The sequence below is a fragment of the Crassostrea angulata genome, chromosome 3, assembly GCF_025612915.1.
Source record: "Crassostrea angulata isolate pt1a10 chromosome 3, ASM2561291v2, whole genome shotgun sequence".
NCBI lineage: Eukaryota > Metazoa > Mollusca > Bivalvia > Ostreida > Ostreidae > Magallana > Magallana angulata.
In genome coordinates, this window is record NC_069113.1 from 9919232 (window position 1) to 9939818 (window position 20587).

The following is a 20587-nucleotide window of genomic DNA, read 5'->3' on the forward strand; positions in this document are numbered from 1 at the left end:
CAATCATTGCATAAACGATGGATTGATAGTCACGTTGTAGTAAGGATTTGATAGTCATGTTGTAGTAAGGATTGATAGTCATGTTGTAGTAAGGATTGATAGTCATGTTGTAGTAAGGATTGATAGTCATGTTGAAGTAAGGATTGATAGTCATGTTGTAGTAAGGATTGATAGTCACGTTGTAGTAAGGATTGATAGTCATGTTGTAGTAAGGATTTGATAGTCATGTTGTAGTAAGGATTGATAGTCATGTTGTAGTAAGGATTGATAGTCATGTTGTAGTAATCAATGACGTCTTTTGTAATACAATTTGAAATAAAATTGTAAAATTTTTGTATTTTGACCTCAAATTTTATAGTAGAATAAATCATTAAACGAAGCATTTTTTTATAACTGTGTTGGGGTAATACATGCAGTTACTGAAGTATATTTATTTGATGATAATTTTTTCCACCGTTTTATATGTTCAGATAGTTACAGTTGGTAACCAATGGTAACCAAAGACGACCATTTCCTTGAATTTGACACAAAATCGTTCATGTTTCTACCTATAAAAATTGAAGATTTTATGAAGGCGCTTTAGCGCCTGATATGAAATATAGATTAGAAATATAGATTATACGAAGAAAAGTCATAAGATATAACATTGCAATAGCTTCCAATAATAGCTCTAAAAATAAGAAAAAATCAGCTGTTTGTAGCCTGTATACCCCTATAGAAAATTTAGACTCGCCCACTCTCAGGTAACACACCTGAGTGACCAAATCAATTGCTTTCAATTTATTTATTTATTTTTTTTTAAAGATAAATAACATCGGAAATAAATCTTATACAACCATTTATTTTCAGTTTATATACAAAATAATTCCAGGAATCTTTTCAAGGCGGAAAACCGGCTGCATCCACATCATCTAAAAGCATACAAAAGTAATTGCTTTAAACGAATATATATATATTGTATATTACAAAGTCAAGAGTGTGTATAAGGGTTTGGGTGTGGCGGGATTGCAATGTTATATCTTATGACTTTTCTTCGTATAATCTATATTTCATATCAGGCGCTAAAGCGCCTTCATAAAATCTTCAATTATACTTCAGAAAAGTCATAAGATATAACATTGCACGTTCAAAGCTCACAAATTATAAATTTGTGCACTCACCACACGATAATACTGCATTCCCATATGAACCCGCAGATGAGACTGGTCTGCAATAAAAAAAATTGAAAGTTGATACATTTGTCCAATCAGCCATATCCAAAATCTCATTTAAAGAAACTCCTTTGTTATTAGCCTTACTAGTGGACGCCCCTCTCGCAGAGTGCGCCTGAAACTTTGCAGTATCTATTCCAGATAAAGTCATGATGTTTTTTATCCAGTTTGAAATGGTGTTTGGTGTTAATCCTTTATGAGGCTTGACTACTGCACGAAGCAAAGGATCGCTTACCTCAGCATTGTCCCCATTCCTGAAACCTTTTGTGGCTTCCAAATAGACACATAAACACTCCAGAACACAGATGCGTTCGTCAGAAAATCTGTGATAGGTGACTTCTTTAGCGTTGCGGTCCCTCTGGGTTTTTGATATACCTGGTAAACGAAAAACAACATACTCAGGTGTTAATTTCATAAAACGTATATCTAAACGTGCCAATTCAGAGACACGTTTTGGGGCTGCAATAGCTAACAATATAGCTAATTTTTTGGATAATACTTTTAAAGATAAATCTTTGTTATCTGGCAAGTCTTTCAAATATGAAAGTACAAGATCTACATCCCACAAAACGGTATATTTTGGCAGGGGTGGGTTTTCTTTCAAAATTCCCTTCATAAGATGTTTGACAAGATAATGTTGACCAACAGGTAAATTATCTACAAAGGGTAGTACGGATGAAATAGCGGACCTATGAACGTTAATTGTACGATACTGATTACCGCTATGATGTAACCAGCTCAAGAATTCTAACACGGAACTTATAGATACCGAAAAGGGATCAGTTTGCCTTTCCAGACACCAGCGTGTCCACTTATTCCAGGCTGAGTCGTAAGAACTGTTTGTTCCTTTTGACCAGGAACTGAAAAGTAGTTTTTCAGTGTCCTCTGATAGCGAATAATATTTAAGATTATTCCTGAAACAACCCAGCCTACTAGTTGTAGGGATTCGTTCTGAAGAAGTGGGTGAATCTGACCGTCCGGGGCTATCAAAGTTTGTGGGTGGACCGGGAGGAGAACTGGGTCTTGTACAGACATCTCTAGGAGAGTTGCGTACCATGGTTGTGTTGTCCAAGCAGGGGCGATTAATAGAATCGTCGTCTTTTCCATTCTCGTCTTTTTGAGACAACGAGCTATAAGACAAAACGGGGGAAAGGCATATCCCTTGATATTGTTCCATGGATGGAGAAGAGCATCGTACGCTACTGCATGGGGATCTGGGAGCCGGCTCATGTAAGTCGGTAGTTGAACGTTTGTTCGATCGGCAAAAAGGTCTACATTGCAATCTATGGTCATTTGACAAAGTGTCTGAAACAATTGTGGATTCAACATCCAACTGCTCGAATCCGAATGATGCCTCAATTCCCAGTCTGCTATAAGATTTTGGTGACCTAGTATATGATCTGCTCTTATTATTATGTTTCTTTGAAGACACCATTCCCAGAGATCGAGGGCAATTTGATTGCACTGAGCGGATTGGGTTCCCCCCATTTTGTTTATATACGTCATAGCGGTCTTGTTGTCGGTTTGAACTAGAACTTGCAGATCCGATTTTTCTTTTAAAAATGCTTTCACCGCGTACGTTACCGCTAAAAGTTCCAAAACGTTTATATGGTTTGGAGACTCCCCTGACAGCCAAATCCCTCCTATGCGCACTTTCTCGCATACTGCACCCCACCCCTTTTTGCTTGCGTCGCTTTAAATTATAACTGCGGGATTGGGATTTATAAGGGACTTTCTGTTCCACACCTCTACCTGATTTACCCACCAGTTTACCTCTTGTATGGCTTGATCGGATAACGTCACAATTGTGTTGTATCCCCCACCCTGTCTTAGGACCATGTTCTTCTCTGATTGCAAGTGGCGATAATGCAACAGAGCCGGGAATATCGCTTGAATTCCCTATCAGTTCGGACAGAAAGCGTATCGACACATGATTGCTTTGAATAACTTGTCGATTCAGCTCCTTTATCTTTTGAATTTTTTGCTTTGGAAGTGACAGAGTCATGTCTATTGTATTTACTGTAAATCCTAGATATTCCATCACACTGGATGGGACTAACACTGATTTTTCGTAATTTACGACAAAACCCAGGCTTTCAAATACATTTATCGCGCACTTGCAATCGGTCAGAACTCCTTGTTTCGACTGATTCATAATGAGGATATCGTCCAGATAAACGACCAGATGAACCCATTTTTCTCAAGCAACTGATTGGAACCTTCATCATTTTTGTGAAAACAAGGGGTGCTACCGATATTCCAAATGGAAGGCATGTAAATTCGTAAATTTCTTCTTTCCATCTGAATTGCAGAAATTTCTGAAAATTTTTGTGAATCGGTATTGTGAAATATGCATCTTTTAGATCCAATTTCACAAGCCAATCTTTCTCCTGTATTATATCCTTTACTAAATGAATGCCTTCCATCTTGAAATGTTGGTATTTCAGAAACCCGTTTAATTCCTTTAGATTCACAACAGGGTGTTGCCCCCCTCCTTTTTCTGTACCAGAAATAGATAGCTTAAGAAACCCTTTTGATCTTTTACTACTTTTATTGCTCTTTTCTCTAACATTGATTTTATTTCTTGGTCGACTAGATCCGTTTTGATCTGATTGAAAGAAGGTTAAAAAGGGGGGTGGGTTTGAACTGGGGTTTGAACAAAGTCCAAAGTTAAGCCTTGGACTACATGCAATACCCATTGGTCTCTCGTAAGAACTTTCCAATTCTGATAGAAATATTTTATTCTCCCTGCGATTGGCACTGATGATTGTTCTGGGTTTTGGGGAAATAAACAAGCTGTTCTTACCTGTATTAGTTCTTGGTCGTTCTTGTCTGGTTCTGATCTCGTGGCCAAGACTTTCTCTGATATCGGCCTCTGCTGGTCTGGCCCCAAAACCGGAAGTTGTTGCTTGGGGGCCCGTAACGAAAAAACTGCTGTTGTTGCTGCTTGTTCTCTGAGCTGTAATGAGACTTTTGACCGAAATAAACATTTTTGTCAAGTTCCCGTTTGCGTTGGGGAATCATCTCGTACAGTTCTTTGTAATCTTTTCCATCATTTGTCAAAATCTTACGAAATTTGTTACCAAACAGATAATTTTTTGACTTTAATAAGGCTTTCTTAGCCATGCTGTCGTCAACTAAATCTACACAGTCTGGTAAGATTCTACTCAAAAGACCCTTTCTTCTATCTGTCATGAAAACAAAATGGGCATTCCCAATTAAAACTAAGGCACGTTGAACAATATTGATGACATCAACGGGATCAACGCCTTTGTCCCGTTTCTTTAATTTTTCAGCTTCATTCCATAAAATCGCCAACGAGCCTGTTGCGTCTAAAATTCGTATCGACTGAGTATTGATAATAGTTCTTTCTTTCTTATCTGATAGAGGCTGATTAAACTTTTTTCTAAACATTTTCTTTACAAATCTGTCTGTTTGCTTAGGTTGTAATTGTTTACTATTTGGAATTCCACAGTTTTTAGTGACTTCCTGTCTGATCTTTTTTGAGATACCTTGATTTGCATACTTAGCAATGTATTTTGTGATTTTTTTAGGAACCTTGGAACCTTTTTCTATAATGCTAGAAGGATCAAAATTAGTGTCCGAATCAAGACCTGAATTGGAGTCGCTAGAATTGTTCGATTCTGATGATGATAAAGTATCTGAACTTCGTCACTGGATTTCTTGTACTTACGTTTGCGTTTAGTTCTCAAACGTTCACGTTCTGGACTTTCAGACGAGCTTCTTACCCCAATGTCTGTATTGTTTCTAGTGCCCTGAACAGGCGATTTTCTCGTGCTCCGAAACGGCGCGTTTTTACTTGTGCCCATAACTGGCGAACGTGTTCTAGTGCCCTTTCTTGGCGTGTAAGTACTTTCGTTCCCTGAAAATTCATTTTCTGTCCCAATTTGTTCAGATTCGGAAACATCAACTCGTAATTGGTCCCGAGGAGTCTGCCTTCCCTCGGCGTATGGCGACGATAGCTGTGATTAAGCCATCAAACGCGCACGAAAAACACATCGACTACACACCTCGAGAGCTAAAATTGAAAGCAATCGATTTGGTCACTCAGGTGTGTTACCTGAGAGTGGGCGAGTCTAAATTTTCTATAGGGGTATACAGGCTACAAACAGCTGGTTTTCTTATTTTTAGAGCTATTATTGGAAGCTATTGCAATGTTATATCTTATGACTTTTCTGAAGTAAAATTGCTACAAATGGCAGCACTTGGTGAACAATGACCACCATAGTTCACCGATGGCAACCAAATGCTGCCAGCGGTAAATCTCAATTTCACCAACTCTACAACTCTGAACTTCTGTTTGGTGATATGAAACATGTGCGTATCCAGAAAACTTTTCACGAGGGGGGGGGGGGGTTGCGACGGTCATTTGAGTTTGCCAGGGGGCTCCGAGGAATATTTTTGGTAATTTTATAATGTAATTTAAGAAATTTGAATTCTACAGGGGGGGGGGGGGGGGGTCCGGACCCCCTAACCCCCCTTCTAGATCCGCGCATGTGAAAGGCAGAGTAGATTGTTTGAATTACAGGTATATAGCTGAGGACGCTTTGTCATAAATACACATCTCGTGCTGTGTGGACTAAATATTCTGCATACCGTTTTTTAAATCCCTAAACCCCCATATCATCCTTTGGAAAACTAGAAATCATTCACCCGTATATCAGTAGCAAACCGCCGACAGCTGCATCTAAAGGTACTCTCTCTCTCTCTCTCTCTCTCTCTCTCTCTCTCTCTCTCTCTCTCTCTCTTAACACTACTGAGCAAATTTTGAATATTGTTTAACAAATATATTGTGATTTGTGATTTTTTAAGAGATATACCACCATGACACATACAAGTATTGTATAACAAATTGGCCGGGCAAATCTTACCTGTGAAATTGTACCTGCAGTATTTTTAGAGCAAGCGTTTAGCATTTCATTTATTTATCCTTTTTTTAATTTCTTCTTTTTTTCATGAGCTTGGCTGTTTTTCAAAGAATATTTCTAAATAAATTTAAGCAATAATTTATCTAGGCATCTTTAGTATAATTACATATATAAGGATTTTTTTTTTAAATCTTGAACTAATTGGTCTAGATTTAATCATATTTGAAATTTTGATGATGCAATTTATATTGAAAAATAAGCATTTTAATATCATACCATTATTAAAAAAAAAACAAAAAAAAACTATTGAACATTCGATTGACATCCATTTGTACATACTTTAATTTTGTTAAGATGATAAGCTAGCTTTTACATGTAAATTCAAGGCTGCAGTTACCGGAAATGACTATTCATTGGTTTTGACCCGGGAATTTTGTTTCTTTCTACCTTTTTCGCCATCTATGAATCTGACTCTTTCTCGTCGCATTGTTGAGCAGTCAAACCTTATTTTGCAAATAAAGGAACATTAAGAGAATATTAAGTCGATTACGGTTGATTACAGCGTGAGATTCATATCCTATAGAAATCTATTTACGTTTGTTTATACCGGATTATGCCGGAGAAGTAAATTGAAAGAAAGGTTATTTACATACAGCATCCATGCCTTGCAGTTTCAATTACACATACGTTTGGGTATTTGCAAAACCATGGAAACCAACGGAAACTTGAAGACGAATCAGAAGAGGGTTGTTCTGAAGATCGTGCTAGAGGTTGGATTTTATGTCATCTGTAAGTACAAATGCGTAACCTCCTTAATATTAGAGCCTCTTATTTTGGCAATAGGTTAAACATATGAGAATTCTAGTGGTAGTGGGTTCGAATCCAGAATGGAACACAGAGAAAGTGAGAGCAGGCTTTCATTGAAGATCCTACATTCTTAGCTAGCCAGGTAGCATACCGTGTAAGATTATACGGAATAATCTTATCTGTATCTAAGATTAACACGTTCATCAGTTTATATGTACATCTACCAAGTATTATTCCCTCTATTTCTTATGGAAACTTTTAGTTAATTCATAGCTCTATAGAAACAGCCAGACTGAAATCTACACGCCCCGTTTATCGATTGGTGGCTGGAACTGACAAGAAAGTGACAGGACAGAAATTGCAGACTGCACGAAATAACCATGATGATGTCAGATTCAAAGTTTCACAAGAGACGATTTAACGGTTTCTTTTAGCTAACATACTTATGTACATTAACAGTAATTTAGTGCATTTTACTTACTTTTTACGCTCAATTTATTAATTATAGTTAAAAGAATTGTTCTGGATTAAGAATGCATACTTGTCTCCATACTTTATTAGTAAAAAGCTACAAAAGACAAATATATTGTTGTTACAATACACATACATTTACAAACATAATAACTATGACAATAATGCAACTCCATACATTTCCGTATACAAATGTATTATTGACTAGAAATGCTTTCCATAGATTTAAGTTTCATCAGCAACCACGCGTTTTGCAAAACCTTCCAAAATTACAACATTAACATTTACTTATACATCGTAAATCTGCCAAGAACTTATAGCGAGCGCAGCTCGCCGGCGCGCAGCGCCGGCTAGCGAAGCGAGCTCTAAGAACCAGTGTGCGCGGGAAAAAGAACGAGCTAAACCTACAGTTCATCAAACAAAATTTTTTGTCTACGTCCCATAATGCTCTCTAATGTTTTCACCCGTGGTGCTATGCCAAAAATGGCCGACTTTTAACTCGTAATTTACGGTGACTTAAAGTTTGAAGACACGTTTTGAGTACCGCATATGCTTTGGCGAGACTCAAAAGATTTGTTACATGCTTCCATACCTTCGTATTGTGTCGAGAAACGTAAACAAACACGAACAAAGTCATGGATGACGTCACAGTGAACTCGCGCCATATTTCCCGCAATAAATTTAGAGGTGGATCAAACATCTGTAATGAGTGTACTGGCTATTTCAGTATAGTCTGCGATACCTGCCTCCTTGACATATGATTTGTTTTTAATATTTTTCAATATAGAGATTTTATATATATATACTAGCAAGAGCCATACTTTACTGTCATATCGATCCATTTTTAACAGCTGTTTAAGCTAATTGTGCATGCATGTACAGTAGGCAGGAAAGTATGTGAGTAGGGGGGAAATAAACAATAGAACATTTTGAACTAAATAAAAAGGAATAAAATGAAACAATAAACAGGTAAAAAAAAATTATGTAGATACTGCATATAGTCAGACCATTAAATTTAAAAGTTGGAAATTACACACCTACAAACAGGTAACGGGCTCTCTCTCTCTCTCTCTCTCTCTCTCTCTCTCTCTCTCTCTCTCTCTCTCTCTCTCTCTCTCTCTCTCTCTCTCTGGGTAGGGGGTTGCGCTCTATGTATCATGACCATTAAAATTAGTACCTTTGGCATACTCATTGTAGAGCAATACTCTCAAAAAAATTTTGACGTTCGTTGATACCTAAATAAAAATATAAGTTGACAATGATGCAAGGTATGTGTAATTCTTGCTGCGCTCGCCAGAACGGTAGCACCGTAAAACATATTACTATACTGTATGATAAAATACAGACTTATATTGTATGCTTATACAATGAAACAATTGCATGCTATGCAAAATATGAATCTGCGCACTATGCAGAAAGTAGGTCATGTCGGCCGATAGACATTGGACACAGGGGCTCGTCACGAAGTTTTTCAACCTTTTATTTATACCACCTCTATACTATAAAATAAAAATGTACTTTATAGTATAGAGGTGGTATATATAAAAGGTTGAAAAACTTCGTGACGAGCCCCTGTGCATTGGAGAGAAATACTCAACTATCATGAAAATGCAAGCTTATGCATAGTAGAATTTCACTAAAATCTCTGGAAAGATACATATACAATGCGATGAACATACACTTACACTATGGCACTGCACACTTCATACAAAACGACATAATGCTCTGTAGCAAAACAGCTCGGCTCCAGCCGACATGTGAAACTCAAAATGTTTACTCAGTAAGTCGTACATAGAATGTTAAACATCACAAGAATGATGTTAATATAAACAATAAAATGCTTTCTTTGATGATTCATGCGGGTTATGAAGGTAGCGATCATTGCAGAAAAAACGCTAACGCGGGTTAAGTATTTTATCTGCAATGTCGCTACCTTCGTATCCAGAATGAATCGCCAAAGAAAGCATTTTATTGTTTAAATATTTACATCTACCAAAGATTATTTCCTCTATTCCTTTTGAAACTTATAGTTAATTCATAGCAATATAGAAACAGCCAGACTGAAATCTACACGCCCCATTTAACGATTCTTCGATATCTACAGCGGCTGAAACTGACAGGACTGAAATTGACACGCCCTGTTTATATAGATTGGTCGAAACATACAGCGCCCTAAGAAAAATCACGAAATAACCATGATGATGTCAGACTCAAAGCCTCACAGGAGACAATTTTGCTGTTTCTTTTAGCTAACATACTTATGTATATTAACAGTAATAATGAATTTTTTTTAAATTTTCATAATCAATTTATTTATTAGTTAAAAGGAAGATGTTAATAAAAAATTAAAAGGGACATTTTTAAAGTCTTAAAATCAAAAAATTATGATATATACTTTCTTCAAGACACTCACTTTGTTGAAAAGGAAGAAAGCTTGATAAAGGGATTATGGGGTTATAAAGCCTACTTTAACTCATATAAATCAAATTCTAGAGGAGTAGCTATACTAATCAATAATAACTGTGATATAACAATACTCAATGAACATAAAGATAGTGATGGTAATTTTCTTTTATTAGATGTTACCATAGAAAGTCTTCCATTTTTATTAATAAATATATATGGACCAAATTCGGACTCACCAGGCTTTTACATAAATGTCCTTAATAAGATTCAAGATATTTACTCTAACCAGCATATAGTTATTGGTGGTGATTTTAATTTAGTTTTTGATAAGGACTTAGACTCCATGAACTATAAGAACTTAAATAATACCAAAGCAAGACTCGAAGTCTTAAAAATTATGGAAACACTTACTCTGAAAGATGTATATCGCGAGCATAATCCAACTCTAAAAAAATTCACTTGGAGGAAAAAAAACCCAATTAAACAGGCTAGACTTGATTTCTTTCTTATATCAGAATCTTTACTTAACTTATCTCTCCATGTAAAATATGAAAACAGTTACCGCTCTGACCACTGCCCAGTTGTCTTGTATGTAAGAACAAATGAATTTCTTAAAGGAAAGGGTTTTTGGAAATTTAACAACTCTCTCCTTAAAGACAAAGAATATGTATATCTAATCAAAGAAAAAATAAAAAATGTAAAACAGCAGTACGCCTGCCCAGTTTACAATTTAGAAAATATTGAAACAATAGATGATAATATACAATTTATTATAAGTGACCAATCATTCCTAGACACATTACTAATGGAAATTAGAGGAAAATCAATATCCTATTCAACTTATAAGAAAAAGAAAACAACAGAACGAGAAAAACAATTAGAGCAAGAGATTTTACTTCTTGAACAGAATTTTACAGTAGAAACAAAAGATGAATTATCAAATAAACAAACAGAATTAGAACTTATTAGAAAAAACAGATTGCAAGGTCAATGTATTAGATCAAAAGTAAAGTGGATAGAGGAAGGTGAAAAGCCATCAAAATATTTCATTAGCCTTGAATCGAGAAATTTTTCGAGCAAAATTATACCAAAAGTTGAAAAAGAAGATGGCTCCACTGTTTTTAATCAATTTGAAATACTAAATGAATTAAGAATGTTCTACGATAACCTTTATCAAAAGAGGGAAACTATAGACTCTGAAAACATTTACGAAAAATTAAAGTTGTATGACATTCCCAAATTAAATAAACAAGAATCTGATCTTCTTGAAGGCCCATTAAATAAATTGGAAGTCTATAACTTTTTGAAGAATATGAAAAACGATAAAAGCCCAGGGCCTGATGGGTTTACAAGCGAATTTTTTAAATTCTTTTGGAACGACTTAGGCAGCTTTATAACAAGAGCCATAAACAATACTTACGAGTTAGGACACTTTACAGAATCAAATAAACTAGGTGTAATAACATGTTTACCAAAGGCAGGAAAACCAAAACAGTTCTTAAAAAACTGGCGCCCAATTAGTCTTCTTAATGTATTATATAAAATTGCTTCAGGTTGCATTGCTAATAGAATAAAAACTGTATTATATAAATTAATTAATGAAGACCAAACTGGGTTTTTAAAAGGTAGATTTATTGGAGAAAATATTAGAATGATATATGATATAATGCAATATACTGAACAAAATCAGATCCCTGGCCTTCTAATGTTAATCGATTTTGAAAAAGCTTTTGATACTATCTCTTGGAAATTTATATACCAAACACTGGATTTCTTTAATTTTGGGATTTCAATCAAAAACTGGATCCAAACTTTTTATAGTGATATTAAATCTTGTGTTATACAAAATGGAATTGCCTCTGATTATTTTTTTCCTCAGAGAGGATGTAGACAGGGTGACCCAATTTCCCCATATCTTTTTCTGCTATGTGCTGAGGTTCTAGGGATTTTGATTCGAAATAATAAAGAAATTCGTGGAATTGAAATTGATGGTGTAGAATACAAACTTTCGCAATATGCTGACGACACTTCAATAATATTTGATGGATCACCTCAGTCCATGGATGGTATTTTAAGAGAACTTGATTATTTTGCATGCATATCTGGTCTAAAAATTAACTTCTCCAAAACTAAAATGGTATGGATCGGAAGTAAAAAATTTTCAAAAGAAGTTTTTCACCACTCGCGATGGAAGCTTGACTGGAACAATCCCACTTTCGATCTACTCGGTGTTAAATTTTCTGTTAATTTGAATGAAATGGTAGAATTAAATTACCAATCAAAATTTTTGGAAGTGACCCGTTTGATAAAACAATGGAAATTAAGAAATCTTACAACAGTTGGAAGATTGACTGTGATTAAAACTCTGATAATACCAAAACTTAACCACTTAATCCTAACTATACCAAAACCTAGTGAAGAATACCTTCAACAGTTTGAGAAAGAAATTTACATTTTTTTATGGGGAGGCAAGGTCCATAAGGTAAAGAAAAACATTATAATTCAAGATTACAGATATGGGGGATTAAAAATGATAGACTATATGGAATTTGTTTGTGCATTGAAATCTACATGGATAAGAAGACTTATCCACTCTAATACAAAGTGGGTAAAACTTTTTGAATCAGAATTAGGATTAAAAATAGAAACCCTATGGGAAAAAGGTTCAGATTTTATTACCAATATTAGCAATAAGATAAGTAACAAGTTTTGGAAAGAAGTTTTATTAGATTGGGTAAAAATTGTTATGTCCTATAGCCAAAATGACATAAAAGTACTTAATGAACATATATGGTTTAATCCTAATATTAAAATTAATAACTCATCAATTTTTATTAAGAATTATTTCAACTGTGGTTATAAATTTATTAAAGATTTGATGACAGAAGAAGGCAATTTTGTAAGCCTTGAAACTCTTGAAAACTCAAATATTAAGACCAATTTTCTAGAATATAGGAGTTTGAAAGGAGCAGTTTTTGAAAGATTAAAAGCCTTAAATAATAATAAGGTAGAATATGGACCATTTATTCCAAATTCTCTCAGTATTTTTTACAAACAAAGCAAAGGATGTAAGGATATGTATTATGTACTCATCGATAACAAAAAAGAATCAATTCGTTCAGTAAAGAAGTGGACAGAAAGTGGATTTGCTTTTACAGAAATAGAATGGAATAATATTTTTGAACTCCCATTTAAAACCTCGAAAGAATCCAAATTTCAATGGTTGCAATTCCAGATTTTACATAGAATTTTGCCAACAAATGAGTACCTTTTCAAACTCAATATAATTGATTCACCAGCCTGCTCTTTCTGTAATCAAGACATAGAAACTATAGAACATTTATTTGTGGACTGTTTTCATGTCAAAGAAATATGGCTCTACTTTGAAGAATGGTTAAGAAGGAAGTTTAATTTTTTAATGACATTTGATAAAAAAACTATACTTTTTGGTAAATTCAAAAACAGAAATATGTATAGACTTCAAAACATATTGATTCTTACAGTAAAACAATTTATTTTTGCCAGTAAGTATAAGAATGTCCCAAACCTCTCGACGCTCATGTTAAAACAAACAGTCACTGATAGAATACATATTGAGAAACTACTGTTGTTGAAGAATTGTAAATTTGCTGAGTATGAAAAGTATTGGCAAACTATTTGCGATTTGTTATAAAATGTGTTTATAATAGCTGCAAGGAAATTGTAAGCAAATATTGACCAAAAAAAATTTTAAGTCTACTTTTATGTATCCTCTTGCATATATATGATTTTTTGATAGATAGTGTTCCCCTCTCTTTCTCCACCCTCTTTCACCCCCCCCCCCCCCCACCTCATAACTAAAAATACTCCAACTTTCATGGGTGATAAAAGCAAGTTTTCAAGATTGTTTGTGCATATATATGTCTGTCTGTCGGTGTATACACCTGTCTGTACGTGTGCTTTTTTATGTGACTGTGTTTATATTATACTTATATCCTCAAATGAAGTGAATATGTGATGTGTATGCACTGTAAACTAAACATATAAGAAGATGCAAATAACTTGTACATGAAAGTTTGAATAAAAAAAAAAAAAAAAAAAAAAATAATAAAAAATTTAAAAAATGCTTTTTTTATGATTCATGCGGGTTATGAAGGTAGCGATCATTGCAGAAAAAATTTGCATAACCCGCAATGTCGCTACCTTCATATCCCGAATGAATCAACAAAGAAAACATTTTATTGCTTAAATAAGTTCTATATAATATTAACGATCGAAGGGTTTCAAGAAACTTATTTCTTTTCCCTGTATATCCCGCTGTTGTATTTTTTTTTTATTTTTCTGTTACTTAGTGGCTACCTTTAGCTATCTGTTATCCTTCAACAAGATCGCTTACTTCCACCCATTTCGCCGAGGCTTCTTTTGCCAAAACCAGGATCTCATGTATCCGTATGGAGGGGTGTCCGTCAAAGGCGGTCACGTGGCTTTGATTTCTCTACTGCCTTTGATAATAATCGTAAGTATTTCTTTAAATTCTTGTGAAGAAAACGAAAGGAGAAGGGATGGATGTATAAAGTTTATTACATTCGTTTGCCCTTCGTCTTTGTTCCGATCAATTCTCTGTTGTTTATTCTTTTGTTTTTTGTTGTGTGTGGGGTTTTTTTAGCTCACGTGAGCTGAAAGCTCAAGTGAGTTATTCTGATCACATTTTGTCTGTCGTCCGTCTGTCTGTCCGTCTGTCTGTAAACTTTTCACATTTTCAACATCTTCTCAAGAACCACTGGGCCAATTTCAACCAAACTTGGCACAAAGCATTCTTAGTCTAAGGGGATTCAAAGTTGTGAAAATTAAGGACCACGCCTTTTTGCGAAGGGAGATAATTAGGAATTTGTGAAGTGGTAGTGTAGATTTAAAGTTGTGAAAATTATGATCCCCAGGGGTAGGGTGGGTCCACAATGGGGGGTCAAAGTTTATCTAAGGAATATATAGGGTAAATCTTTAAAAATCTAATCAGCCAGATGATTCTTTATAATTGTTAAGACTTTGGCCCCAGGACAATTCTATGGCCTCACAAGAACGTTCAGAGTTTGATGTAGGTTTATATCCCATATATAAACTATTGTTAAGGATCTTTTTGAGAACTGCAATACTCAACATATGAAATGACTATAAAATCATCTTGTTAGAAAAGGGACTAATGATTGTAAACATAAGAATATCCAGGGGAAAAACGGATTTTATTTATACAGGATCTACATGTATTATTGTACATAGTCCAGATAGTTTGTATTATGACTCCATTAAGCTGATTTATCATACCTATTGTTCCTCATGTGAGCGATGTGGCCCATGTGCCTCTTGTTTTTTGCTCACCTGATCCGAAGGCTCAAGTGAGCAAAAAAAAAATGGCAATGTTGTCGTCGTCTCACATTTTTATCTCTTTTCCAAATTAAAATCACTAGGCCAATTTCAAACAAACTTGATACAAAGCATTATTGGGTGAAGGGAATTCAAGTCTGTTTTAAATTATACTAGACTTTGACCCGTGCGACCCGTCCCGGTTGACATTGCATATCGGGCATTTACGAAATAGATACATCGACACACCGTATTGTTAATATTTACATAACTAAGCTATGAGCCTACAATAATGCTATTAATTTCACTACACTCTCCTTAGTTAGAATAATCTAACCGTGTCTCGGGAGGAGCCTCGCCACAGTAAGAATGCCCCCCAAATACCCGTAATGGAGCAGAAAATTGCAGAATCGCTCCGAATCGATTTTAGAGAAAAAAATGAAGTTGCATTGAAATAAACAGTCAAATTAATCATAAAAAACTTTTTGAGACTGTAAATACCTTTCATCAAAAAAGGCATATAATGGAAGAATTCAACACTTTTTCACCAACGTTTTTTACTCGCTTCAAACTCTCGGGATTTTTTTATAGAAAATGCATGTGTTTATGGAATCCGGATAGGGCCATGTAGTTTACCATCGCATCATCGCACCATCGACGTTTGAGTCGATAGTGCGATGGTGCGATAGTGCGGTAACGATGATGCGAGACAATACACGGAACGCATTCTATCGTTAAACCAGGTCTGTAGGACATTTATATTTTTAACGATAGAACATTCTATCTACACTATCCTAAGAAATATAATGTGATATTTTGCATGGCATCAAATATTTCTTTGCCATCATGAAGACAAAAGTAAGTATAAATATGAACAGAATATATAGTAAATTTCCAATGAAAAATATGCTAAAGAACCTCCCGTGATTTAGCGTGAACAGCTGGTGAATGTAATGCGCACGCGCAAGATTGTAAAAATCCAAAAAAATCAGTCCAGATGAAAGTCGGAATTTTTTTTTTTTAGAAATTTTCGTTGATTATTAATTAGCGAAGCTTAATTGAGAAAAAATTAAAGCAAATTGGTAATCTTTTTGTACTAATGATGTTTATTTAAAATATATAAAACAAAAGATAAGACTCTTCCGATTTATCGGTATTAAAGGCCAAAAGTTCGAGTCTATTATTCTAAAATAGTAGTATAGAAGATGTTGGATTTGTTGGTATTTTTCAAAATCTTCTAAAAAAACATCTGGCCAGAAATTATTCAGGTTGTGTAGGTTCAAGTTTGTTTAGATCACGATCCCTTTGGGGAGGAGTTGTCTCAATGGTGGATGTCAAATGTATACATAGGAATAAATACTAGTAGATAAAAAATCTCTAAAAATTCTTCTCAAACACAAATTGGCCAGAAAGCTGTTACTTGTGTGAAAGCAAACTCAGGTACTGTAGATTCGAGTTTGTTCAAATAATGATCTCTGGGGGTAAGATGGAGCCACAATGTGGGTTAATTTGTTCATAGGAATAAATAGAGAGAAATCTTCTTCTCAAATATCATTTGACCAGAAAGACTGAAACCTTGAAGTATCATCCCCAGGTAGTGTAAATTCAAGTTTGTCCAAATCATGATCACCGTTGCCGGCCGGCGGTGTGGTGGGGCCTCAATTTGGGGGTAGGTTGAATTTTCACACTGTAAAAATTAGAGAAAAATCTTTAAAATCTTATTATCAAAAATTGAAACAACAAAAGAAGCTCAATATTTATGATAAAATTATGTTGAGAAAAATTGATTAACCATTTAAATCAAGATATACTCTACTAAGTTGTCTAGATATTTTGTATTTGATCCTCTAAAGATGGTCTAAAGCTTTTGTTGGCTACAAGTAATGTGGGCCTCTTTTTTTTCATTTAACCAACAATGAATGACAATTGTGATTTTTTTATCTTATTGGATTATTTTTTCAAAATGTAATAGGAATGTGTTTCCATTGAAAGTTGAAAGAATTTTCTGAAGTAAATCATTATTCAAATGTATCAAATTTGTCGTTTCAGATTTCCATTACGGAGTGTTTGAGAATTCGTCACAAGATTAAGAAAAAACTTTTCCTCCGGAAGTGGTATAGAATTGTTGGACCTCTGATGATAGGGTTGTCCCTGTGCACTTTGTTTTACGAGACTGCTAAATCTTGCGTTGGAAGTCTTCGCCCCCATTTTTTCGCCGTTTGTCGACCCAGTATAGATCTGAAGAACTGCACAAGTAAATACATGTACATCACTGACTATAACTGCACGGCGCCTGAGAACGATCTTTTAATAGATTCAAGGTAGGCCACTCCATGATCGGACATACTTTATTCTGTTGTGGAAAAGGTTAAGGTTATACCTCTTGTTCATGTCATTTACACTGCAATTCTTGCACATATGACACTGTATGGCAGAAGCCAGGGCGGCTTCAAGGTTGTAGGGGCTCAGCTAGGCGCTGGTTCCAGGAGATCTCTTAGATATATCCTATCTTTGTTGGGGCGCACCGCTTGTTTAGTCGTTATGTCTCTGTTTTGAAATTGGAAATACATTACTAAAGACAAATGACATGGGCATGTTGATTTAAAGCGGAAAAACGCATGTACGTGTATTTAACAGATGAATAAAATATCCCAAATAATGTACATTGTATTTATAATATTTGGTACAAATGGTTACGCTGGTAGCTAATTTGAATATGATACATAGCGCTAAACATTTAGTCTCTTATTTTCTACATACATGTAGCTGATAGTTTTGCGTTAAAGAATCGGTCAAGATCGTAGCCGCGGCCACTTGGAGTTACGATCTTAATCGCGGCCAAGACTTCAATCAGTTTTCATTAAGAATTCGTCCTGTCTAGCAAAGTAGGCTAAAGTCCCAAAGCAGGTGTTCCAGTGAGGGAAAAATATACTCTGCAAATATTTTTGATTATGTGTATGTCGTTTAACTAAAAAATCACATACTAGTATTCATTTTCTTACTTCAAATTCTCTGTTAAATTCACATGGAGATCGATCGAGTTCTTGATATCAGTGAAGTATGCTTACCTCCCGTTTAGTATCGGGACTGTTATGATTGACGTTAAGATACCCGGTATAAATTCTCTACAGCTGCATTGTTTTCCTGAGTTAGTTAAACCAGGTTCTGAAATTATAATTAAAACGGGTTAAAAATGCCCCAATGTAAACATTTGTAGTTTTAATTTCGTTTTGCTACAATACGGGTACATGGTTAATCATGTTCCACATAATCATTTTTGGAAATACTGTTCTGTATTAGTCTAGATTTCGTCGATAGTGAGTACAAATATCCAACCTACTAGTATATCTTTGTCGAGCCCTGCAAGGCAAAGGTCCGTAATTTGCAGAATTGCTGAAAAAGATAATCAGATCTTGATTTTGCCAATTGCAAAATTGCAATGTACTATAGTCTGTCCCAAGTTATTGCTTCCATCGCTTTTTGATGATTTTTAATAAAAATTACACATACTTGTGAAAGAAATACAGTTGAAATCGTTAAAAGAGAATATATCCAAGATTTCTTCATTGAACAATTATCCCTTTTCACTCAGAAAAATTCACAGGAACGAAAACAGATTCCTTACGGAGATTTATAATGGAGAATGTTTACATCCTTTCTCCATTCGGAATGCACTCGGAATACATCGCGCAATTTTTTAACGTTATCATCCGGGCTTATTAATGGCTGTTGCAATGCAAAATCTCCGTAGACTTTCAATTTCGGGATGTGTATTGAAATCTGAGGCGGTAGAGGGGGCGTTTCAAAACAGATAATCTGGACATTTTTTATATTAGTGGATGAACATTGTTTGAGCATAAAGGTATTTACTATTATTGAAATATCAAGCAAAAAGTGGTGGAAGCAAAAACTCGGGACAGAGTATAGTAAGTTCAAATCAAGGCAATAACCTTTTCCATGTGAATATTTCGGACGCCATTGCGCATGGATTTGTATAAGATTTAGAAACCGTGTTTCAAGCATTTTGATAGCGGTTTAGTTGTTCGGGTATCTTAAATGTCCGAAAAGTCGCTTTATTCCTTTATCACTCGTCATACAATAGCATGAGATGCTATCTATTATTTCCGGGGAAAGTTCGTCTTTATATACATGTACATTCAGTTTTTTTGTAAATCTAAAAAAAACCTCTTACGGTTTCTGCATCATTGGGAACTTTCTAGAATTAATGTGATACAGATAACCAGCTCAGAGTTGTAGTTACGTCACTTAAACCTCACCAGCAGGTAATGAAAATGTTTAAACAGAAAAAAATTAACTTATCGGAGATAATAATTTATTGCTCGTCCACATTCTTTGGAGTCAGCTGCAGGAATTGTTACTCATACATTATGTAATAAGTTACTTCTAGTTTATATCTATTGCAGAGCTATTAAGATTGTTACATTCTTTCAGGAAATCTTTTCCTTCGGGTCATGCTAGCATTTCCTGGTACGGAATGACTTTTCTCATTGTGAGTAAATTGCCTTCAGTCATTGTGAATATACATTGAAATATTTTGCCAGTTTGATCTGAATGATATCGTTTTCATTTCTAGATCTACATCCATTTACGTATTTCCCGTCGATGGAGATTTTTACGTCCATTATTTGCATTACTCCAAACGGTGGCGCTGTGCGTCGCAACGTACATTGGCGTTACCCGTATTCAAGACAACGCTCATCGCCCTGTAGACATCATTGCAGGGGCAGTTATAGGAATAAGCTTTGCAGTAATAACGGTACTCTATTTTTCAATAATACAATTTCAACAAAAGAATATTAAGATCAGTGCAAGTTCTAAGACTGTAAATTTTGGCATTTAGGTTTCCCAGACGTCAGCACTGTTTGAGAGTGATTCAACGGACAGACAAAGCAGTACTGCCAAGGAAGACAAGCGAGAGAGTCTTACACTAGAGTACGAACCCTAACTCACGTCCCATCTCCAAAAAAGCATAATAATGACAGACATTTCCTTAACATCTAGACTATTTTATCTTTTAAGATAAGTTTTAATTTGTTTTAAAAGCGTGAATTTTCTATGCTAACATGACAGAGCTTATATATTTGTACACATGCATTTATATGTAAACATCATTTTGTATACATGTGTTCTATATTTTGGATCATCCACCTTATTTTGACTTAAATTTCTGTTGTTCCTATGATGGTCCAATATGGTTCAATAAAATCATGTAATTTTATAATTTATCGGATTGGGAGGGGATGGACGTGCCTTTATGGGGTTTGTGGGTTTTTCATGCTGTAAGTACTATTAAACATATAAAACCTGCTTGTAGTTCCTTTGGAGATTGGGGATTCGGGTTTGATAATTTTTTTGGGTGGAAGGGTCTAGGGATGTGTTTTGGTTGTTATTGGTTTTGAATTGTGTTGCTGTTATTTCACTAACATGTTTGGTTGGATTACGCAG

The 20587-nt window shown here is 35.0% G+C and overlaps 1 protein-coding gene, 1 long non-coding RNA gene and 1 pseudogene across 3 annotated transcripts; 1 reads left to right on the forward strand and 2 right to left on the reverse strand.

Moving 5' to 3' along the window:
• Positions 1-836: 836 nt before the first annotated feature.
• On the reverse strand, positions 837-5660 carry LOC128176320 (uncharacterized; annotated as a pseudogene).
• A 43-nt stretch (positions 5661-5703) lies between these two features.
• LOC128176319 (phospholipid phosphatase 3-like) lies at positions 5704-20447 on the forward strand. Of its 2 annotated transcripts, none has more exons than XM_052842578.1 (6): positions 5704-5925; positions 14116-14279; positions 17171-17442; positions 19574-19631; positions 19716-19898; positions 19983-20447. In XM_052842578.1, exons 2-6 carry the CDS (start codon positions 14205-14207, stop codon positions 20085-20087), a joined length of 693 nt encoding a protein of 230 aa, XP_052698538.1. In that variant the 5' UTR covers positions 5704-5925; positions 14116-14204; the 3' UTR covers positions 20088-20447. The 2 variants fall into 2 exon arrangements, with proteins under 2 accessions (XP_052698538.1, XP_052698536.1); XM_052842576.1 differs by lacking the exon at positions 5704-5925 and adding an exon at positions 6764-6889 and having other exon boundaries at positions 19983-20446.
• LOC128176321 (uncharacterized) lies at positions 5935-9152 on the reverse strand. The gene is made up of 3 exons (XR_008242773.1): positions 9064-9152; positions 6750-6887; positions 5935-6603 (listed from the first exon to the last, which is right to left on the reverse strand). It is a non-coding gene; the product is annotated as an uncharacterized LOC128176321 (long non-coding RNA).
• Positions 20448-20587: the final 140 nt, after the last annotated feature.

What these genes read in the sequence shown, in the direction of transcription:
- LOC128176319 (XM_052842576.1), top strand. Translation starts at nt 6,808, where the DNA reads ATGGAAACCAACGGAAACTTGAAGACGAATCAGAAGAGGGTTGTTCTG. An exon ending in ACGGAATGACTTTTCTCATT is followed by an intron (nt 19,632 to 19,715) that starts GTGAGTAAATTG and finishes TTTCATTTCTAG; the next exon opens with ATCTACATCCATTTACGTAT. An exon ending in TAAGCTTTGCAGTAATAACG is followed by an intron (nt 19,899 to 19,982) that starts GTACTCTATTTT and finishes TTTGGCATTTAG; the next exon opens with GTTTCCCAGACGTCAGCACT.